General features: G+C 45.9%; 1 protein-coding gene across 1 annotated transcript in view; it reads right to left on the minus strand.

Annotated features, from left to right (window-relative positions):
* The window catches only part of FAT1 (FAT atypical cadherin 1), a 120,673-nt gene that overhangs the window by 20,007 nt on the left and 82,029 nt on the right, over window positions 1–18,637 (minus strand). The window contains exons 10-18 of the mRNA XM_006766093.2: window positions 18,613–18,633; window positions 8,936–13,003; window positions 8,224–8,420; window positions 6,923–7,076; window positions 5,897–6,130; window positions 4,093–4,482; window positions 2,607–2,821; window positions 1,618–1,755; window positions 479–622 (exon numbers count right to left, since the gene is read on the minus strand). Of these exons, the coding sequence (XP_006766156.1) occupies window positions 479–622; window positions 1,618–1,755; window positions 2,607–2,821; window positions 4,093–4,482; window positions 5,897–6,130; window positions 6,923–7,076; window positions 8,224–8,420; window positions 8,936–13,003; window positions 18,613–18,633 (5,561 nt within the window). The remainder of the gene's footprint in view (window positions 1–478; window positions 623–1,617; window positions 1,756–2,606; window positions 2,822–4,092; window positions 4,483–5,896; window positions 6,131–6,922; window positions 7,077–8,223; window positions 8,421–8,935; window positions 13,004–18,612; window positions 18,634–18,637) is intronic.

Genomic DNA, 18,637 nt, shown 5'->3' on the forward strand with positions numbered 1-18,637 from the left:
GTAGAAGCATTGAACAGACTTTCAAATCTCAGAGGGAAGCTGGAGGGAAGGCGGGGGGAGTGTAAGAGATCAACCAAAGGACTTGTATGCATGCATATGAGCATAATCCATGGACACTGACAGTAGGGGGTGAGGGCATGTGCTGGGGGGAGGGGGGTGGCAGCGGTCAGGGAGGTGTCAATGGAAGGGGAAAGTAGACATATGTAATACTCTAAATAATAAAGAATTTAAATTAAAAAAAAAGAATCAGGCTAGTGAGAAGATCTTGAACACCAAAGCATAAAAAGGAGAGAAAAGCCTGGCTTTGTCATGAAAACGCTCATCTGTCAGTCGCGAAGAAGACCCTCTCCTTTGACCCATCTCCTGTTTCTGAGGCGTAGACTTTGGGAAAGATAGATATTTCAGAGGATTAACTGAGGCCAGTGAAGAGCTCATCTCCAAAGGGCCGTGCGCAATGAGCCCCCAGCGCCTGAGGTACCTGGATAATCACGCTGTAGTTCCCCTGGGCGAAGACCGGCGCGTTGTCGTTGACGTCGGACACGTCGATGTTCACGGTGGTCGTGTTGACCCTGGGGGGACTGCCGTTATCGGACGCCTGGACTGTGAGCGTGTACCCTGAAATCTTTTCGGGGACAAGACACAGAGACGGCGTGTCCATTTTCACAAGGCCAAAGGGCGGGATTCGATCAGAAATGTACTCCCGACAACCGGGAAGGGCAGATCTGAACTCCCGTCACCATTTGCTACGTCCTGCAAGTGGGCAATTCCCCAACCTACAGCAAGTTCACTGCCAATAATGTAGCTGCCAAATGGCTCAACAGGAAAAGACACCAATGGTGACTGAATTCTCTGATGCCCCCTGAATACGTACTCATTCTCTTAAAGTGTTCAAACTTGAAAAACTTACAGACCTATTAACAAAAATTAATACAGGAAAGTAATTCAAATGATGAGAAAAAACTGCTAATGGATCTCCAAGGCTGTCACGAGAAGAAAGGCAACTTTTCCTAGCACTGCTCTCAGCCAGAAGCAGACAGACGTGTGGCGCATGTCCCACCCGAGCGCTTGCCGATTTCAACACCTCAGGACATTCCACATCCCCCTCCCATCAGTTTTGCCCTTGGACTGCCTACAACTCCAGAGATCTTCCTGTCATGACGTCCTATAAAACACCGAGTCCAGTAAGGCAGCTTCTTCCCCAGGGCCGCTCCCTGCTCAGCTCCCCTTTCCAGGATGAGTAGTGGGAGGCCTGCCCACATCCTGAGTGTGTTCTGCAGCCCTTCTCTCAGCCCCTGTGGTTTCCTGAATGTTTGCTGTTGCTTAAAACCCAGCTTCTGGCTCCATGAAGTGCCTCAAAACACTGGAGCCAACACTAATTTTCTCCTGACTATACCCTCAAGTCATCTCAACTTTAAGTACGAAGCGCAGCTCTCATACTCTCACTGTATTTTCATACTGCTGCTTTCAAGTACTTCTATTGTGCTTGTCAGTTGGGAAGGACGAGGCTGGCTCTACCCTTTGGGCACCTCCCATCCCGCTGGTGTGTCTGACTAGGAGGCACCTCTAGGTACTGATTTTGTCATCAGTGAACAACGGGAGCCAAATGTTTTTGCTTACTGTTTCCCGGTCTAGGAGTTTGGTCACTTTCACTTCTCCGCGGGTGGGGTCGATGGTAAATGGATTTCCTTGATTGCCGTCTATTATGGAATAGTGGATGTGGCTGTTTAAAGGCCCATCTGCATCATCAGCCATCACCTAGAAAATAGGACACTCTCGCTTAGGAGACAGCGAAGGAAGGGACTGAATTCTTGCAGCAAATTTCTGGTATCAACACCTAGCTGTTATAAGGCAATCTATAGAATAAAAGCCCAGTGACCGTTATGGCAGAATGACCAGTTGCTATGATGCACACTGACCACTCAGGGGCAGACACTCAACACAGGAGCTGCTCCCAGGTGGTCACTGTGCTCCCACATGGAGAGCTGCTCAGCCAGAAGCCGGGCTCACAGCTGTCGAGCACAGCAGCAGTGGCAGGAGCCTCTCCCACCTCCGTGGAATCACTAAGGAGCGGCGAGCCAAGCAGTAATGAGTGAGCAGGCAGGTGGTTCGGAGTGAGGGGTCCTGGAATGCGAGAGGGAGGGGACCCTCCTCACCCCCCACCCCGCATGAATTTAGTGCATCAGGACTCTAGTTACTTTAATAATAGAGTCAATAATTGGCTTAACAAAATACATTTCCATATCTTCAAAATATATTCAAGTAAGGCCACTACAGAAAAGCTGGATCAATCTTACTAAAACAAACAAACAGAAAAAACTCTTGCAGTGATCCAGGAGAAGGAGATGAGATTGAGGTGTGCTTATAAAAAATACGCTTCAGCCCAGCCAGAGTTGCTCAGTGGTTGAGTGTCAACCTATGAACCAGGAGGTCACAGTTTGATTCCTGGTCAGGGCACATGCCCAGGTTGTGGGCTCAGTTCCCAGCAGGGGGTGTGCAGGAGGCAGCCAATCAATGATTATCTCTCATCATTGATGATTCTATCTCTCTGTCCCTCTCCCTTCCTCTCTGAAATCAATAAAAATGTATTTTAGAAAAAAAATACACACTGTAAGGACAGGCTGCTCCAGAATAGCGTCCTCGCTGACGACGGCTGTGTAGGTGTCCTGGCTGAACACCGGGGTGTTGTCGTTGATGTCTGTCACATTCACGTTCACAGTGGCCACGTCACTCAGGGAAGGGGTTCCTCCATCAGTGGCTTCCACAGTCAGGTAATATTCGTGAGAGCTTTCGTAATCCAGATTCTCAATGATAAATATGGCCCCTGTACGGAAAATCAAAATTACTCCCGCGCTTTAAAATGCTACCGCTTACTCAGGGCTGAAACAGGCACTCGTAAATAAATGGAACTTTCACTTCAAAAGTTTACTTCCCTTTTATGGATGTTTTCTAATTTCTAAACTCACTGATTAGAATTATAAATCTGCCCATCCCTGATCCTTATTTATGTCTCTTATTTTCCTTAGATTCTTTGTGTTAAGTTATTCTCCCAATCAATACCATCAATACCCCACCTATAAAAATGGCTATTTGCCTTATCTCTTCTCAATCACAGACTTCACTGTAATTTAATAAAATAAAAACATAAAAATCCTTCTTTTGGCTTTGTTTTCTTTTCCTTCTCATACTTTTGCTTTTATTAAAATACACATCCTTTTTTTAAAAAAATCACTAGAATAACTACATCTCATCATTTTAAAAATCCCTTTGATCTAACAATGGTTTAACACCTTCCCTTTTCACCGCTGTACTGCCCATACTACTTACAGAGCCCTAAAAATAAGTTTTAAGATATGGGTTAAAAATAAATTTTGAAATAGCATCCTCACACACTTACTTCCCCCAGGAAATAGTTACGGACAATTAAATACGATTTGAATGGAGCAACTTTTTACAATGTGCTAACACTTCAAGCTATGTAGACCATAGGTACCACGACTAGGGAAGTATTTAAGCAGCAAGAGCCTAAACTCCGATGACTTTTGACCTTGTTGGCAGTCATCCCATTAGTGTGACTGAAAGTACTCCACCTGTTATGCGTACCTGGCATAATAAAAAAGTCATCTTTCTGAATCATCAGATGCCCCCATGGATGCTAAGATCGAAGAGGTGGGGACTGCCATTTCACGTGGGAAGCTACTTCCCATGAGCTCCATACGGGGATAAAAAGGAGCCATTATGCAAGGTCCTTTTCTATCCTCTAGTCTTTATCTTCACTAATTTATCACATCTTATATCTGTATCTTTACTAAATCCCTCAAGTGAGATACTTTAATTTTCTATTTAAAATTAATTTGCTTGTAGTTATAATGGATACATCAGAAATGTACCTTTATTATGTGGAACCATATTTTGAAGTCTTCGAAACCACTTTAAACCCCACTTAAAATAACAATACAAAGGAAACGTGAGTTTCATCTTTTTAGAGTATCTACTAACACTTTATGACCAGTCCCTCTACATCAGGCTGAGTGCCGGGCAATCTACCCTTTACGGCAGAATAAAGGGTGTCATCTCATTTATGTGGTGAGTCACCTGTTTTAGAATCGATGCTGAATTTCCCGTGTTCATTTCCACCGATGATGGAGTAGGTGATGTCTGCGTTTGCCTCGATATCCCGACTGGCTGCGTACACTTGAAGGATTTCTGTTCCAACCAGAACGTCCTCAGACACCGAGGCACCGTATTCGCGGTATTCGAACACGGGAGGATTATCATTTATATCCAAGACGGACACAACCACGGTGCCCGTCGCTGTCAACCTCCGTGGCACGCCCTGGTCTACGGCTTTCACGGTGAGGGTGTACACGGCCTGCAGCTCTCGATCCAGAGGTTTCTCCAGCTGGATGATCCCAGACAGTTCATTGATGGAGAACTGCCCATCCGCAGAGTTAATCAGAGAGTAGGCTATCTTCCGATTCAATCCTGTAAATAGAGGACATCACGCCAGAAGGCTCAATTTCAAAGAATTTAAACAAATTATATTTTTTAAAATACACGTAACATACATATTGAAAGGGAAAAAGGCTAAAACACATTCTTTTAAAGGTCATTGTGATTATGACCTTAAAAAAGTAAACTTCTAGATTAACAATTTACTGAGTTAAAGTAAATATAATTTCATAGTTATCCAGCTTTCTAAGACTTTTTTATATAAACTTATGCTATAATACTCAGATCTTTTTTTTTTTTAATCCTTACAGGAGGATATGTTTATTTGTTTATTTTTTTTAGAGAGAGGAAAGGGAGGGAGGGAAGGGGGGGGGAGAGAGAGAGGAGAAGAGAGGGAGAAAAAAAACATTGATCAACTGCCTCCCATATGTGCCTTGACTGGGGACCAAACCGCAACCTTTTTGGTATACAGGACGACACTCCCAAGCCACTGAACACCGGCCAGGGCCCCCAGCAGCTCTTTTAAAGTCTATTTATTATTTACCTTCAGTGACAAAGATTGACTTGAAAAGTAGCATTTCTGCTATTCTTCTACTTACTCAGTATTAATATGACTGAAGAAGTTATTTTTATTCTCTGCTATCAAAATGCTAGACATCCTAGACTTTTATTTCTCCACGAAAATTTGGAAGGTTTGTAAAACTGTAAAATATTGCATTTGTTCCTATGATACTAAAATAACTTTATGTCACTAATGGTTTAGTCACAAAACAACACTTCCCTCACTCAATGAGAAATGAAGCTCAGTCAACACAGTCACTAACAGAATTGTAGGGACACCACAGACACCTAACAGCATGTTCACTGGGCACAATTCTGAGACTGCAAATACTCATTAAAAGTGAACTCATTGAGGGCACAGGCAGAAGAGATTCCCCATGTCCTGGGGGGGCAAGGTGGGGTCACAGTTACCATGGTCTGTCCCCCTTCCCCTGGCTGGGGGTAGACTTAATAAAGACAGAAACTCGAAAAAAAAAAAAAAAAAAGTGAACTCATGCCCTAACCGGTTTGGCTCAGTGGATAGAGCGTCGGCCTGTGGACTCCAGGGGCCCAGGTTCGATTCTGGTCAAGGGCATGTACCTTGGTTGCGGGCACATCCCCAAGAGGGAGTGTGCAGGAGGCAGCTGGTCGATGTTTCTCTCTCATCGATGTTTCTAACTCTCTATCCCTCTCCCTTCCTCTCTGTAAAAAATCAATAAAATACATTTTTTTTAAAAAGTGAACTCATTATTCTAAATATTTCATCCCATGTTTAAGGCCAAGGAATGAAATAACACAACCATGAGGAGTTCCTCAACATACAGCAGGTACAATAATTCAGCGGCCCGAATCTGGGATGTGTTTGGAAAGAGAGGCTCCTAGGATCTGGGAGCACGTCTGGGGGTACCTGCATCCGCGTCTGTGGCCTGCACTCTGGTCAGCAGCGTCCCAGGCTCCGTGTTCTCGAACACAGTGATGGTGTGTGGATCGGCGGAGAACTCAGGGGCATTGTCATTCACGTCTTCTAACGTGAGCACCACGTGCGCTTGACAGAACCTCCCCCCTCCGTCGGTGGCCTTGACGAGAAGGTTGTAAACCGCTTGCTCCTCGCGATCGAGGGGGGCTAGTGTTTTCAGTTCACCTAGAAACAAACAAAAATAAATGGCCTCCCTTGAAATTTACGACGTGAACCACGATACCAAATGGTACGTCTTCCCCTTTTCTCTTACACTTGCCAAGTCTGAACAACAGCCTTCCGCTGGACAACAGTTTTTTCCATGACAGGGTCAGAGGCTGTGTGAGTACAGGGAGTTCCAGGTTTCCAACCTGCTAGGTGCCAGCTCTTTAAGTCCCAAGAATAGCAAGGCTGGGGCCTCTTGCAGTATGTATGTCACAAACAAAACAGCTACCTGATTTGCCAAATTTAATGTTTCTAGATGACTCAAAATATTAGATTCCTATGTTCATAATTAGTTCTTTGGTGGGGGACAGATTAATAGAACACAATTTTAATAAAATACGAATTATAAGAGAAATACAACTATAGCACAACTTAAAGATGAATCACACATCGTGAGTTATTTTAATGAATATGCTAAATTATGACTTTATGGTCACGTAGTCATGAAAGCAAGCTATATATAAAATGGAGACAGTGAAAGCTTAAAATATACTTCAACATCGTGAGGTTTTCTTTTATTTTTAAAGGTGATAAAAACGACTTTAAATCCTTGGCTGTTGACTTTTTATCTCATCCCACATTTTACACATTAAGTTGCTGTTTCGGTTTCTAAAAGATGGCAATTTTGTAGCAACCAAGTTCATTTTACATGAACAAAATGGAACGTCAAATTCTGCGAGTGGTCTAAAACTACCCACATAGACGATTTTGTTGTTGGAGTACAATTAATTTTGGCCCAAACTCCATCATTACCTGTGTCTGGATTTAGGTTGAATTTTTCTGCTCCTGGGCCAAATAAGGTGTAAGTGATTTCGGCGTTGGACCGGATATCTGCGTCCGTGGCGGCGACCTGCATGATCAACTTCCCGGGGAAGGCATCTTCTGGAATCGTGTCTGAATACAAAGTCTACAGAGATTGGAAACAATACTATCAACATGAAACACTGACAGCATGGCTGCTGAGCAAATAACAGAAAATCAATCATTTCACTTTGGGAAATGAATAACGTTAAAATCCAAGGAGCTTTCAAACGATTTTCCTTATGAAACAAGGAGGAGCCATGGAACAGTGAACAACCCGATGTTGCTGAATCTGCCCTGACATTTAACCTACGAGTTCTGAATGCAGTGCTTTATGACTTGGACTTGGGTTCCTATTCAGTTTAAATTCCTATGAGACAATATAAACAGTGCTCTACATTGCCCTAAAGATTAGAGAGACCAGATGCCTGTTATACCGTATCTACTAATTTCCAATACAGAAATCTATTGCTGGCAATCGTTCTTAACACAAATCCAAATACAGGCAGTTCAGAAAGAAGCGATCTTCGGTCTTCGTGTCTTGGGAGAAAACAAAGATTCCCCCAGACCCTGTGGGTGAGTGAAGCTCAGGCCAGGGCTCTCCCATCACCAGTTCTAACCTCTCTTCATATCCAACTGACTCTCAAACGAAGGGGTGTTTCCTGTTCCAACTGTTTAGAAATCCATGCCATAAACCACAACATAAGACAGCGATCACTCCTGCCCAAGTCCCCACCCTGCACCTCCGCGGACAGCTCTGCTCTGGGTTATTCGATCTCACATGAAACAGCGGCTCCATAGCTGCAGGAGCCGCACTGTGAACCCTGTAGTTTCTCTAGTGCGTTAAAGAGCAAGTGTCCCCGAAACTGTAAGAGCAAAAGCGAGCTCTGTTTGAAGAACTGCTGGCCAGATACTTCCTCCAAAGTAAACTCTTCCCCAAATGAAGGGAATCGCTTCCTGAAAACTTTACAGGGCATTTTTAGAGTTAAACACAACTGCAATCTGGCTCATAATTGACAGCATTCTGAATAATTTTCAAACTACTGGAGCACGCCCTGAACCAGTTCCGAGGCTAGCCCATCTCTTGCCCCATTGCACACTCGCCTCTGCTTAAACAGGAAGAGGTTATGATATGAAACACACTGAATGACACCACGGCATCCCACCACCGTCCTACTGCCCACCACAGTCCTGCTGGGTGGTTTAGGAGAGAAACCTGGATTCGTAATCTAGAAACTTAAAGAGCAGCCTACCTTTTCACAAACTGGACTGTTGTCGTTGGCATCAAGGACTTTCACTTCAACAATAGCCTTTGATGAGAAGGTGCCATCAGTTGCTGTGATTGTCAGAAGATAATTGTCCCTTTTCTCTCTGTCTAGAGGTTTCTTCACATACACCTTCCATTCATTCTGTATATTTTCAACAGCAAACTGCCCCAAAGGATCCCCTCCTATTAAATCAATGGAGAAAGATGACGGTCAAACTTGTTAAAATAAAGAAATACATGATAGAAAAAATAAATTATAGAATAGATATATAATGTTATGGTTTAAAATAATTAAGGTGTTTTTTTTAAAATTACATTTGAAAAAATGTAAAAATTTTTACATTTAAATTTGTATTTCAATACAGCATTCAGCCAAATAAAATATAAAGACTACTAAATAATACATTAGCCTACATTGAAACTATAGCTTTTCTTTTTAATTACTATATATTTATTATACACTAAGATAAAGTTGAATAAATGAGTCATACAAATAAAAAAGGTATAATGAAGCAACTATTTCCTTTGCACAGGCAAAGAACTTGAAATATAGCTAAACGGTGCTATTTCTCCTTATTTTAGTTTTACTTAACTAAAATCATCCCTTCACCTTCTAATTCCCATAAAATAAATATCTCTGCATTTATGTTTCTAATGTATTTAATTTTAAATTAAGCCACTGAGTTGAAATGTTTTACCTGTTATGTAATAGGCGACTTGTCTGTTAATTTCTTCAGAATCGGCATCTGTGGTGCTTAAAATGGCAATGACACCGCCCGGTGGGTCATCTTCACTCACGGTCCCTTTATAAATCTCCGCCGTGAACCGTGGGGGGCTGTCGTTGACGTCGGTGACGGTGACGTCCACCACGGCCGTGGAGGACAGCTGGACCTTCTCCCCGTGGTCCGACGCGACCACTTTAATCTGGTAACTGTCTCTCTTCTCATGGTCGAGCTCCTTGAGGGTTGTAATCCAGCCTGTCTCCATGTTAATGGCGAAAGACTCGATGACCTCTACGCTCTGGGACTGATCTAGACTATACATAACTTGGCCGTTGGCTCCCGAGTCCAGATCCGAGGCCCTGACCTGGATGACTCGACTGCCCCCTGGCTGGTTTTCCACAATGAAGGCCTCATACGGGTTAGACTCCAAGACAGGGCTGTTGTCATTGGCATCCTTCACTTGGATGCTGACGTCCACAGAAGCCACCAGCTCGTGGTCCCCGTGAGCGCACCTGGCGAGGATGGAGAACTGGTACCACTTGGTCGTCTCGTGATCAAGGCTCTTCTCCAGTTTCAGCCTCCCACTCTGCCTGTCAATCACAAAGAACTCGTCCCTGTTACTCTCGGGAGTATTCCCCTTGACGAGGCTGTACAGGACCGTCCCACTGTGTTCCGCTCGGATGAGATCGATTTCGGTCCCGATAGGCATGTCTTCTGAAACGGTGTAGGTGTAGAACGGCTCTGAGAACTTGGGGAGCCGCATTTCTGGGGGGAGTACCTTCACGTAGACGGGAACAACAGACTCCCTGGGCGGAGACCCGCCGTCCACAGCTCGCACGAAGAAAGTGAAGACCTCGTCCTCTAAGCCGATTAAGCTTTCCTTTGTCGTGATGACGCCAGACAGCCTGTGGATCTCCAAGTTCTCCTGAACACTGTCAGAATCGGCTTCCAGGGCGTAGGTGACGTCGGCGTTGGATCCCTCGTCGGCGTCACTTGCAAGAACTTTAATGACGGATGTGCCCTTGGGAGCGTCGGACCCGATGTTTACCTCGTACCTGGTGGCTCGGAACTGGGGTGCATTGTCATTGTCATCGGTGAGGATGACGTTAATGGTGCAGAACGCAACCTTTCCTCCCGCGTCCTTCGCCATTAAGCGGACTGGGATCACTTTCTCCGCTGGGATTTCTCGGTCGAGTTTTTCCAAAGTGAATACCTGCCCTCTCTCATTGGTGTAAAACCTGTCTCTGGCAAAGTCATTCACAATGTGGTAAGTGATGTGGCCGTAGACACCAGCATCCCCGTCCGTCGCTTTCACCGCCGTCACCAGGGTGTGCACGGGAGCATTCTCCGCGAGCTCCACTTCGTACTCGTTCTGCAGAAACACGGGGCTGTGCAAGTTGCCCCCAATGACAGTTACGTGAACCTGCGCCGAACTTCGGAAAACGCCATCCGAGACGGAAATGTTAAGACTGTAAAACGGCTTCAAGGTGACCTGGCGGAGGTTGGAGAGCGTGATAATCCCCGTTTCACCGTCCATGACAAAACTCTTCTGGTCATTGCCGGACAGAATGGAGTATTCCAGCGTGTCTGCGTCTGAGCTGTCGGCATCGTAGGCTTTGACGCAGGTCACAAAATGCCCGTGCGTGGCGTGCTCACTGATTTTGGCCTCGTAAACGTGTGGGTCAAACAGGGGCGGGTTGTCGTTGAGGTCCGTGACATCCACCGTGACCACCACCTCGCTGCTCAGCGGGGGCATGCCGCCATCCACGGCCCTCACAGCAATCCTGTGCTGCCGGACCTGCTCGTAATCCAGCGCCCGGACCAGGGAAATGACACCCGTGCTGCTGTCGATGTGAAAATGATCGTGACTCTTGCTGTGATTCCCGGACATGTGGTAAGAGATTCCCCTGTTGGGTTCCGAATCCGCATCTGTGGCTCGAACACGCACCACCGAGGTCCCAATGACAGACGCCTCCGACAGCGTGGCGGCGTAGGCCTGCTGGGCAAACACGGGGGCGTTGTCATTGATGTCTTCCACCACGATGTCCACAAACACCTCGGCGTGCGCCCCCGTCAAGGAGTCGGTGGCTCGGACGCTCAGTTTGTAGGCCGGGTGGGCCTCAAAGTCCAGGGGGGCGATGACGTGGATGACGCCGGTGTTGAAGTTAATGGTGAACTGGCTAAAGGGATCGCCGTCGGTGATGCTGTAGAGCACCTTCAAGCCCTCGGGACTGTTGGCTTGCACGTGGACGACGGGGCTGTGCACCTGGATGTTCTCCGGGATCTCGGCGCTGTAGAAAGGCTTTTCGAACACGGGCATGGCTTTGTTCATCACCGTGATGGGGACGATCACTTCCGCCGAAAAGGCAGGGTTTCCCCCATCTTTTGCCACCACGGTGACGAGGTACTGTTTGTTTAAGGTGTCGGGTTCGAATGGCTTCTTCAGTGAGATGTCACCCGACAGCCCGATCTGAAAGTGCTCGTGATGTTCCTTCAGGTAGTAGTGCACGTCCCCATTCCTGCCGCTGTCTCTGTCCACGGCGGTCACGTGGCGGATGGTGTGGCCTACCGCGGCGTCCACCCTGACGACGGCGTAGTAAGGGAGGTTGACAAACACCGGGGCGTTGTCATTTTGGTCTTCCACGGTGACCTTCACAACCACGTGGGCCACCGCGGCAGGCTTGTGTTCCTGCGTCACCTCCACGACCACGTCGAAGGCCTCCTGCTGCTCCCGATCGAAGGGTACGCCAGTGGTGGACAGGACTCCCGAGGTGCGGCTCATTTTAAACCTGCGATCGGGGTTGAGGATGTGATAGAACAAGGGCTCGTTGATCGGATTGCCAATCGCAGTAATGACAGCCAACGTCCTGGCTTCGGTGGAATTCTCCTTCACGGTCGCCGAGTAGAAATCCTGGGTGAACTTCAGTTGACTTTCTTTGCTCTCCTTCACGTGGATTTTCACCGAGGAGAAGCTTGCGAATCTGCCGTCAGAAGCGCGGACGGTTAACTCGTAGCGGCTTCTTAACTGAGTTGTGTTTTGCACCGTGATCGAGCCCGTCTTGTAGTCCATGAGAAACTTCTCTCCGATGTTGCCCTCAGTGATGGAGTACATCACCTGGGAGAAGGCGTGAGAATCGGCATCGGTGGCATTTACCGTGATGACTTTGACCCCTTTGTATGTGGGCAACAAGAGAGAGGCTTCATACAAGGACTTGGAGAACACAGGAGGGCAGTCATTAATGTCAATGACATGGATAGTCACGTTAGCTGCGTATTCGGCAAACAAGCGTGGTGTTCCCATGTCATGCACTTGCACGGTAAAGCGAAAAGTGCTTGTCTCTTCATAGTCCAAACTCAGTACTGTATGAATAGCCCCCGTGCTAGAATCAATGGCAAAATATTTGTGTATCGATGGCTCAACGATGTGGTACACAAGCAAAGCATTCGATTCCTTGTCGGCATCGGTGGCTCGAATCACTAATGGGACGTTCTTGTCTGTGAGGACCACGCTGTTCAGGGAAGCCGACTCACTGACGAGTCCTGTGTATTCTGCTTGCATAAACACAGGCCAGTTGTCATTTTCATCCTGCAGATGCACTAGGACCGTCGTGTTAGTGGACAAGCCGGCCATGTTGGTTCCTTGGACTGTCAGTGTATAAATGGGCAAAGTTTCAAAGTCCAGGGCCTTCTGAGTGATGATACTTCCAGAATGCGGATTGATGGTGAATGCATCAGCTATGTTTCCATCTCTTATTTCATAGACCACCGATGACTGACTGTGGGCCGTAACCATTCCGACAAAACTCCCAATGCTGATGGTTTCACTAATTTCAACAGAATATTCTTTAGACGTAAACCTCGGAGCGGCATTGTCAGCAATTGTGACAAAGATGTGCACGGAAGTGATTTCACTCAGGGGTGGGCTGCCTTTGTCTGTAGCTTTAACCATTAGATCATATTCCACTTGGTTACTTCGATCCAATTCTTTGGCAGTTTTGATAGAGCCCAAGATGGGATCGATTGTAAAAGAATTTCCAATATTTCCTGGGAGGGGGGGGAAAAAAAAAGAAGCACGTTACAGAAAACTACAGGGATCAAATACTATTTGGAAATACAGAAGCCAAGGGAGATAGCTTTAAAAATTATATTCTGAGATTAAACAGAAATTCAGGGGTTATCAACATTTGAATGGAACTTGTCTCAAATTTTCAACTTGTTTCATTTCTGTCCAACTAAAATATGGCAGACTAGTCAGAGTTCTGTCCATAAATTATGAAAAGTAAGAAATAGAAGAAATATCACTCTGGATCTAACACCAAACACACTCTCTTTTGCTTGAACCAAGAATGCGCTTATGAAAGGGTATGGCTACCCTTCATAAAGCAGTTAAGTTCGTAATTTTCCAAGTGTTCCCCCAAAAACCCTTTAGAACATATTTATATTTCAGCATTTATCACTTGAAAATGCTCCAGATTCTCATTCATTATAAGAATTTAACAAATTTCATATTCATTAAGAGAATTTAACAAATTTCAAGAGAACTGTCCCTTATTTTAAATATTCAGGGCACTGATAAATAAGCTGTGTATAACTTGCCCTACACTTCAGAGGATTTTGGTAATAGTCTCTTCTGAATCATGTTCAGGTCAATGTATCCCCTAAGTCAGTGGATCTCAAGTGGGGGTGATCCTACCCAGAAGGGGATGTTCAACAATGCCTGGAGACATTTTTTTAAAATATATTTTTATTGATTTCAGAGAGGGAGAGAGAGACAGAAATATCCATGATGAGAATCATTCATCGGCTGCCTCCTGCTCACCCCCTGCTGGGGATTGAGTCCACAACCAGGGCGTGTGCCCAGACCAGGAATCGAACTGTGATCTCCTGGTTTATGGGTCAACACTCAACCACTGAGCCACACCAGCTGGGGTTTCTGGAGACATTTTGGGTTGGCACTACTTGGGGGAGAGACCAGGGATGCTGCTAAACTTCCCGCAGTACACAGGACAGCCCCCACAACAAAAGTCTGTTGTTCAAAAAGTCATCCTGCTCACCCCCTGCTGGGGATTGAGTCCACAACCAGGGCGTGTGCCCAGACCAATGTTGAGGCTGAGAAATTCTCCTCTAGCACCGGTTGTTTTACTGGCTTTTCCTGCACCTTTTCCACCTGCACTGTAAACATGTATTCAGCCGCAAAGGCAATTCTGCCGAGTCCTGTTGTATAGCACCGACTGAAATCTTTCTGACAAAAACCAGCAGTTGACTATAGCTTAGCAGTTACCTATCTTTTTGAACAGATCAAGGCAGTGTGAGAGTTTGACCCATCCATGAACCCTTCATCCCTACTCTGTTTTATAAACAAGAGTCCAGCTCCATTATCCTAGACATAGAACTGAGTGTGTTTCTCCCAAATGAACTATTACACTCACCCCCAAAACAAGGCTGACTTGCCACTTAACTGCTTCCTCCAGTTGCTTTCCTCCAGGTTTGCAATTGAGTGCGGCCCTTCACAGAACAGCATTACTTAGTGTGATCTGCAAACCAGGGGATTAACCAAGCACTTCTTTCTCCACCTCATTACTAGGAAACGCTTCCTCTCCGGCCTTCATTTCCTTCCTTTAATACATTTTCCAAAAAATCCATGATCATGTTTTCTGAGGCCCGACCGAGTCTGGTTTTCATTAAGCCCGCCTGGCTCTGCACCCAGGGCAGAGGCCCAGGCTTCTCCAGGCTCCTGAGCTCTGAGCTAAACCCTGGCCCGTGGACGGGGTCGCGCTGTCTCTGCCAGGCCTTGCAGACCCGGTCCCCGGCCTGTCTGTGTCTATGAGTCAACGATCCCAGATTCTCTCTCTTACTCAGTCATCACGGTCCTCTCTCATCCTGCCTGCACATCACCCCACCTTCCAAAACTGTGACGGGCTGTCTGGATCATGGAGGAGACTGCAAAACCTTCATCCCCACCCCTTGGACTTCCATCTATCTGACCTAAAAAAGAAGCTGACCTACTATATCTTACACTCATTCATCTTTGTGCATTTCTCTCTTATCTTGGATAGTGAAATCTTTTTTAATAATGTACTTTTATTGATTTCAGAGAGGAAGGGAGAGGAAGAGAGAGCTAGAAACATCAATGATGAGAGATAATCATTGATCCGTGGCTGCCTCCTGCACGCCCCTCACTGGGGATGGAGCCGCAACCGGGCACATGCCCTGACCAGGAATCGAACCGTGAGCACCTGGTTCATAGGTCAACACTCAGCCACTGAACCACACCGGCTGGGTGGACAGTGAAATCTTAATGCTTCACATACACAAGGCATCACATTATCACCTGGAGTTGCCTGGCTTTGCTAAAGGCGGCTCTGGTCAATTAATATATGGATCCCACAGAGACCACGGCAGAAAGCACAAGATTTGCAGATGGGAGAGCAACGTGGTGTTTATTGGAAGAACATCGAGGGTTGCTGAGTGGGTCGGACATTACGTCTGATCTAGAAATAGACACGCTCACCAAATACTGCAATACACGTATGCTGTTTGTGAACGAACTCACAGGGCAGTGGCGGAAGTCTGTACTCGGCTGGGGGCTTAGTCAGTGTCCTTAGCGGGAGACACGGTGATTTCTAAAGAGCCTTAAACTGTCCTCGCTATTGGAGCCAGGCGATTATCTGGGCACACTTGCACGCGTGTGCTCATTGGCTACGACTGTATTACACACGCACACCCCACAGGGCATCAGAGAGCTGCGCACAGGAACCCGTGTCTCCCCACAGGGACACGCTGTGGATGCCAACCGCCAGCCAGCGCGGCAACCTCTCTAAACTTCAAGTGCAATGATAGTGAGCCTAAGTTTGGGGAAGAAAATCAATTCTGGTCAATAAGCATATTTACTGAGAGGCTCCTACTTCCAGGCGTTCCCATGGTCTTGAAGTTACAATGATCTACTTTCAAAAAATAAAGAGAACACCAAGCTGCCCAGAGTATGGTGCTGAGCATGTGTCTCCAAGCACATAACTCAACTGCTGCTGAACATACCCTTTAATTAATTCCTTTTCCCCTGAAGACCCCTCATCAGCCCCAACCTTTTGCTCAATAAATCGCTGCTAATTAAACATGCCGTGTGATGGCCTGAATTCATAACTAGTCTTTTGAACTTTATTAAATGTAATCTGACAGACATTAGAAACAGGTGATTATGAATAAATGGTAAGTGAGCGGCCACAGGACCATTTTATAGTCCCTGCTGTTCGAACAGATTCACACACACACACAATTCCACAGCATTTAAGGGGAGTCATTTCCTATAAAGTACTTGTTCAGCACTATTTTTATAATACCAAATCGAAAACAATACCTTTGTAAAAGTCCAAGGTCTGAGCTGGAATAGGCCCTTGGTATTATGTATTCGCTGAGTGGAGATACAGTTCCATTCTTGGAATACCGAGTTACTAATTCCATCAGCCCTACAAGCATTCAAGGAATGTGTATGCCTTCAGTCGGGCACCAACAATCATATTTTAACCACCCAGTTGTTGAAAATTATGTGAAAGCTAAGGGAAAGTTTAACATTTTCTCCTACACAAACCCAGCCAGTTTGTCTGCGGGAAAATTATTTCATTGAAGTGCTCGGGCATGCACACATGGAATGCGCTGCTTTTTTAACGGCGACATTTCTGAACCAGTGGGAAAACCTCCATCGTTGGGCAAGGCACTAACTACATGAAAACACATCTTACTGCTGCAACCGTTGGCAGCAGACGAGGTCTTCCTTGTGAGTAATGGACTAAATTTGGTCGCTTTCAGTGAAATAAATGAAACTTCAAATATATTAAGAAATAAAAATAGTTTGACCACACACTTACATCAACAAAGGGTTTGTTTTGTTTGTTTGTTTGTTTTTAAATATATTTTATTGATGCTTTACAGAGAGGAAGGGAGAGAGATAGAAAGTTAGAAACATCGATGAGAGAGAGACATCGATCAGCTGCCTCCTGCACATCCCCTACTGGGGATGTGCCCGCAACCCAGGTACATGCCCTTGACCGGAATCGAACCTGGGACCTTTCAGTCCGCAGGCCGACGCTCTATCCACTGAGCCAAACCGGTTTTGGCGGGGTTTGTTTTTTTTAATTACTATCCATTTGCTCGGCTTTTGGTGATATGATTTAATAGCTAATTGAAACCTCTTTGAATTCTAATGCCTACGATAGATGCAATTTCTAAAAATGTAGCAGTATGGGCTTACAAAAAAAGGCAAGTTAAGTGGATGATCTCAATACTTTAAATTCATTATAAAGGCAGAACAAGGAGAGAGACTTTGTACTAACAATGACACGAAGATAGAGAACTGAAAAGTGCCTTCTCATATTGAATCACTTACTCCTATCATTTGGCATGAGCAGGAAAAGCTGCAAAGCAAGGCCATTTCTGACTGCACACATCAGGTGCTCTAAAGCCGACTGACCCGTCTCAAGCAAGAACATGCCTGTGTGGACCAATGGCGACCCCCACACCTATCAGGTTCGAATATGAATGTGCCCAGCATGGCACCTGCACATGAAATGAGCTGCATGAGACCCTGGGCTGAATGCATGGGTGGCTGAATAGCAGCATTCAACAGAGAACAAAAACACTGCTTGGCCACAGTGCTGCTCTGTGACACTCCTCCTTGTAACCCCCATTAAGACTCAGATCTCCTGCCTTATCCTCCCTGGAACTGCCCACACTTCCAGCTGACCCCCTGCCCTCGCTGCCCCTTGCCCAGCTCCTCCAGCCCCTTCAGCTTTCCAACATCTCTGAGTCCAAATCCCACCCCCAGGGATGGACCGCAACGAGCCATGAGTGACACGCAACTGTGCGAGCTGCATGCGGGTGACAGTGGCAGCAAAAGTAAACCCGGAAGGAGCAGGGGCGTGACCCCCTCTCTGAGAGATCTGAGTGGGTCATAATTGGAAGAGTCAGCGGTCCACCACGAAATCCCTGCTCTGCCTAGGAGAAAACACTCTCTACAAGTATACAAGTAAAGCACTGCATTAATAGGCCAGCATTTTCCTAAGGACGTTTCCTAGTTTAAGAAGGAAAATGAGTGTGTGGTGAAAAAAAGTTTAGAGCCCAACCAGTGTGGCTCAGTGGTTGAGCGTCAACCTATGAACCAGGAGGTCGCAGTCAGATTCCTGGTCAGGGCACACGTCTGGGTTGTGGGCTCCATCGCCAGGAGGAGGAGTGCAGGAGGCAGCCACCAATCAATGATTCTCTCTCATCATTCATGTTTATTGTCTTTCATCACTGATGTTTTTATCTCTCCCTCTCCCTTCCTCTTTAAAATCAATAAAAATATATTTTTAAAAAATATAAGTTTAGAAATACTGAATTGGCCAAATCAAGTTTTCTTTGTGGTAGGACCTCTCAGCTTTGAATTAAGCTAATATCGTGAGTCTCCAAGCACTTGACCCAAACTTGTTAGGACACTATCCTTACTTCCTAAAGAGCTAGAACTTAAATTGTTTTCTCTTTCTCCTAACATGTAAGCTCCATGTAAGTAATTTTTGCAGTGATACACAGAAATGTTTTAATCTCCAGACCAATTTTAGAAAAGAAGAAACAGACGTTTAACAAGTGCAAAGTTATGAACCTCTGGAGTGCTCCCCAAGTACCTGACTCGATGGAGTACACCACTTC

Source organism: Myotis davidii, unplaced genomic scaffold, assembly GCF_000327345.1.
Source record: "Myotis davidii unplaced genomic scaffold, ASM32734v1 scaffold1040, whole genome shotgun sequence".
Classification (NCBI taxonomy): domain Eukaryota; kingdom Metazoa; phylum Chordata; class Mammalia; order Chiroptera; family Vespertilionidae; genus Myotis; species Myotis davidii.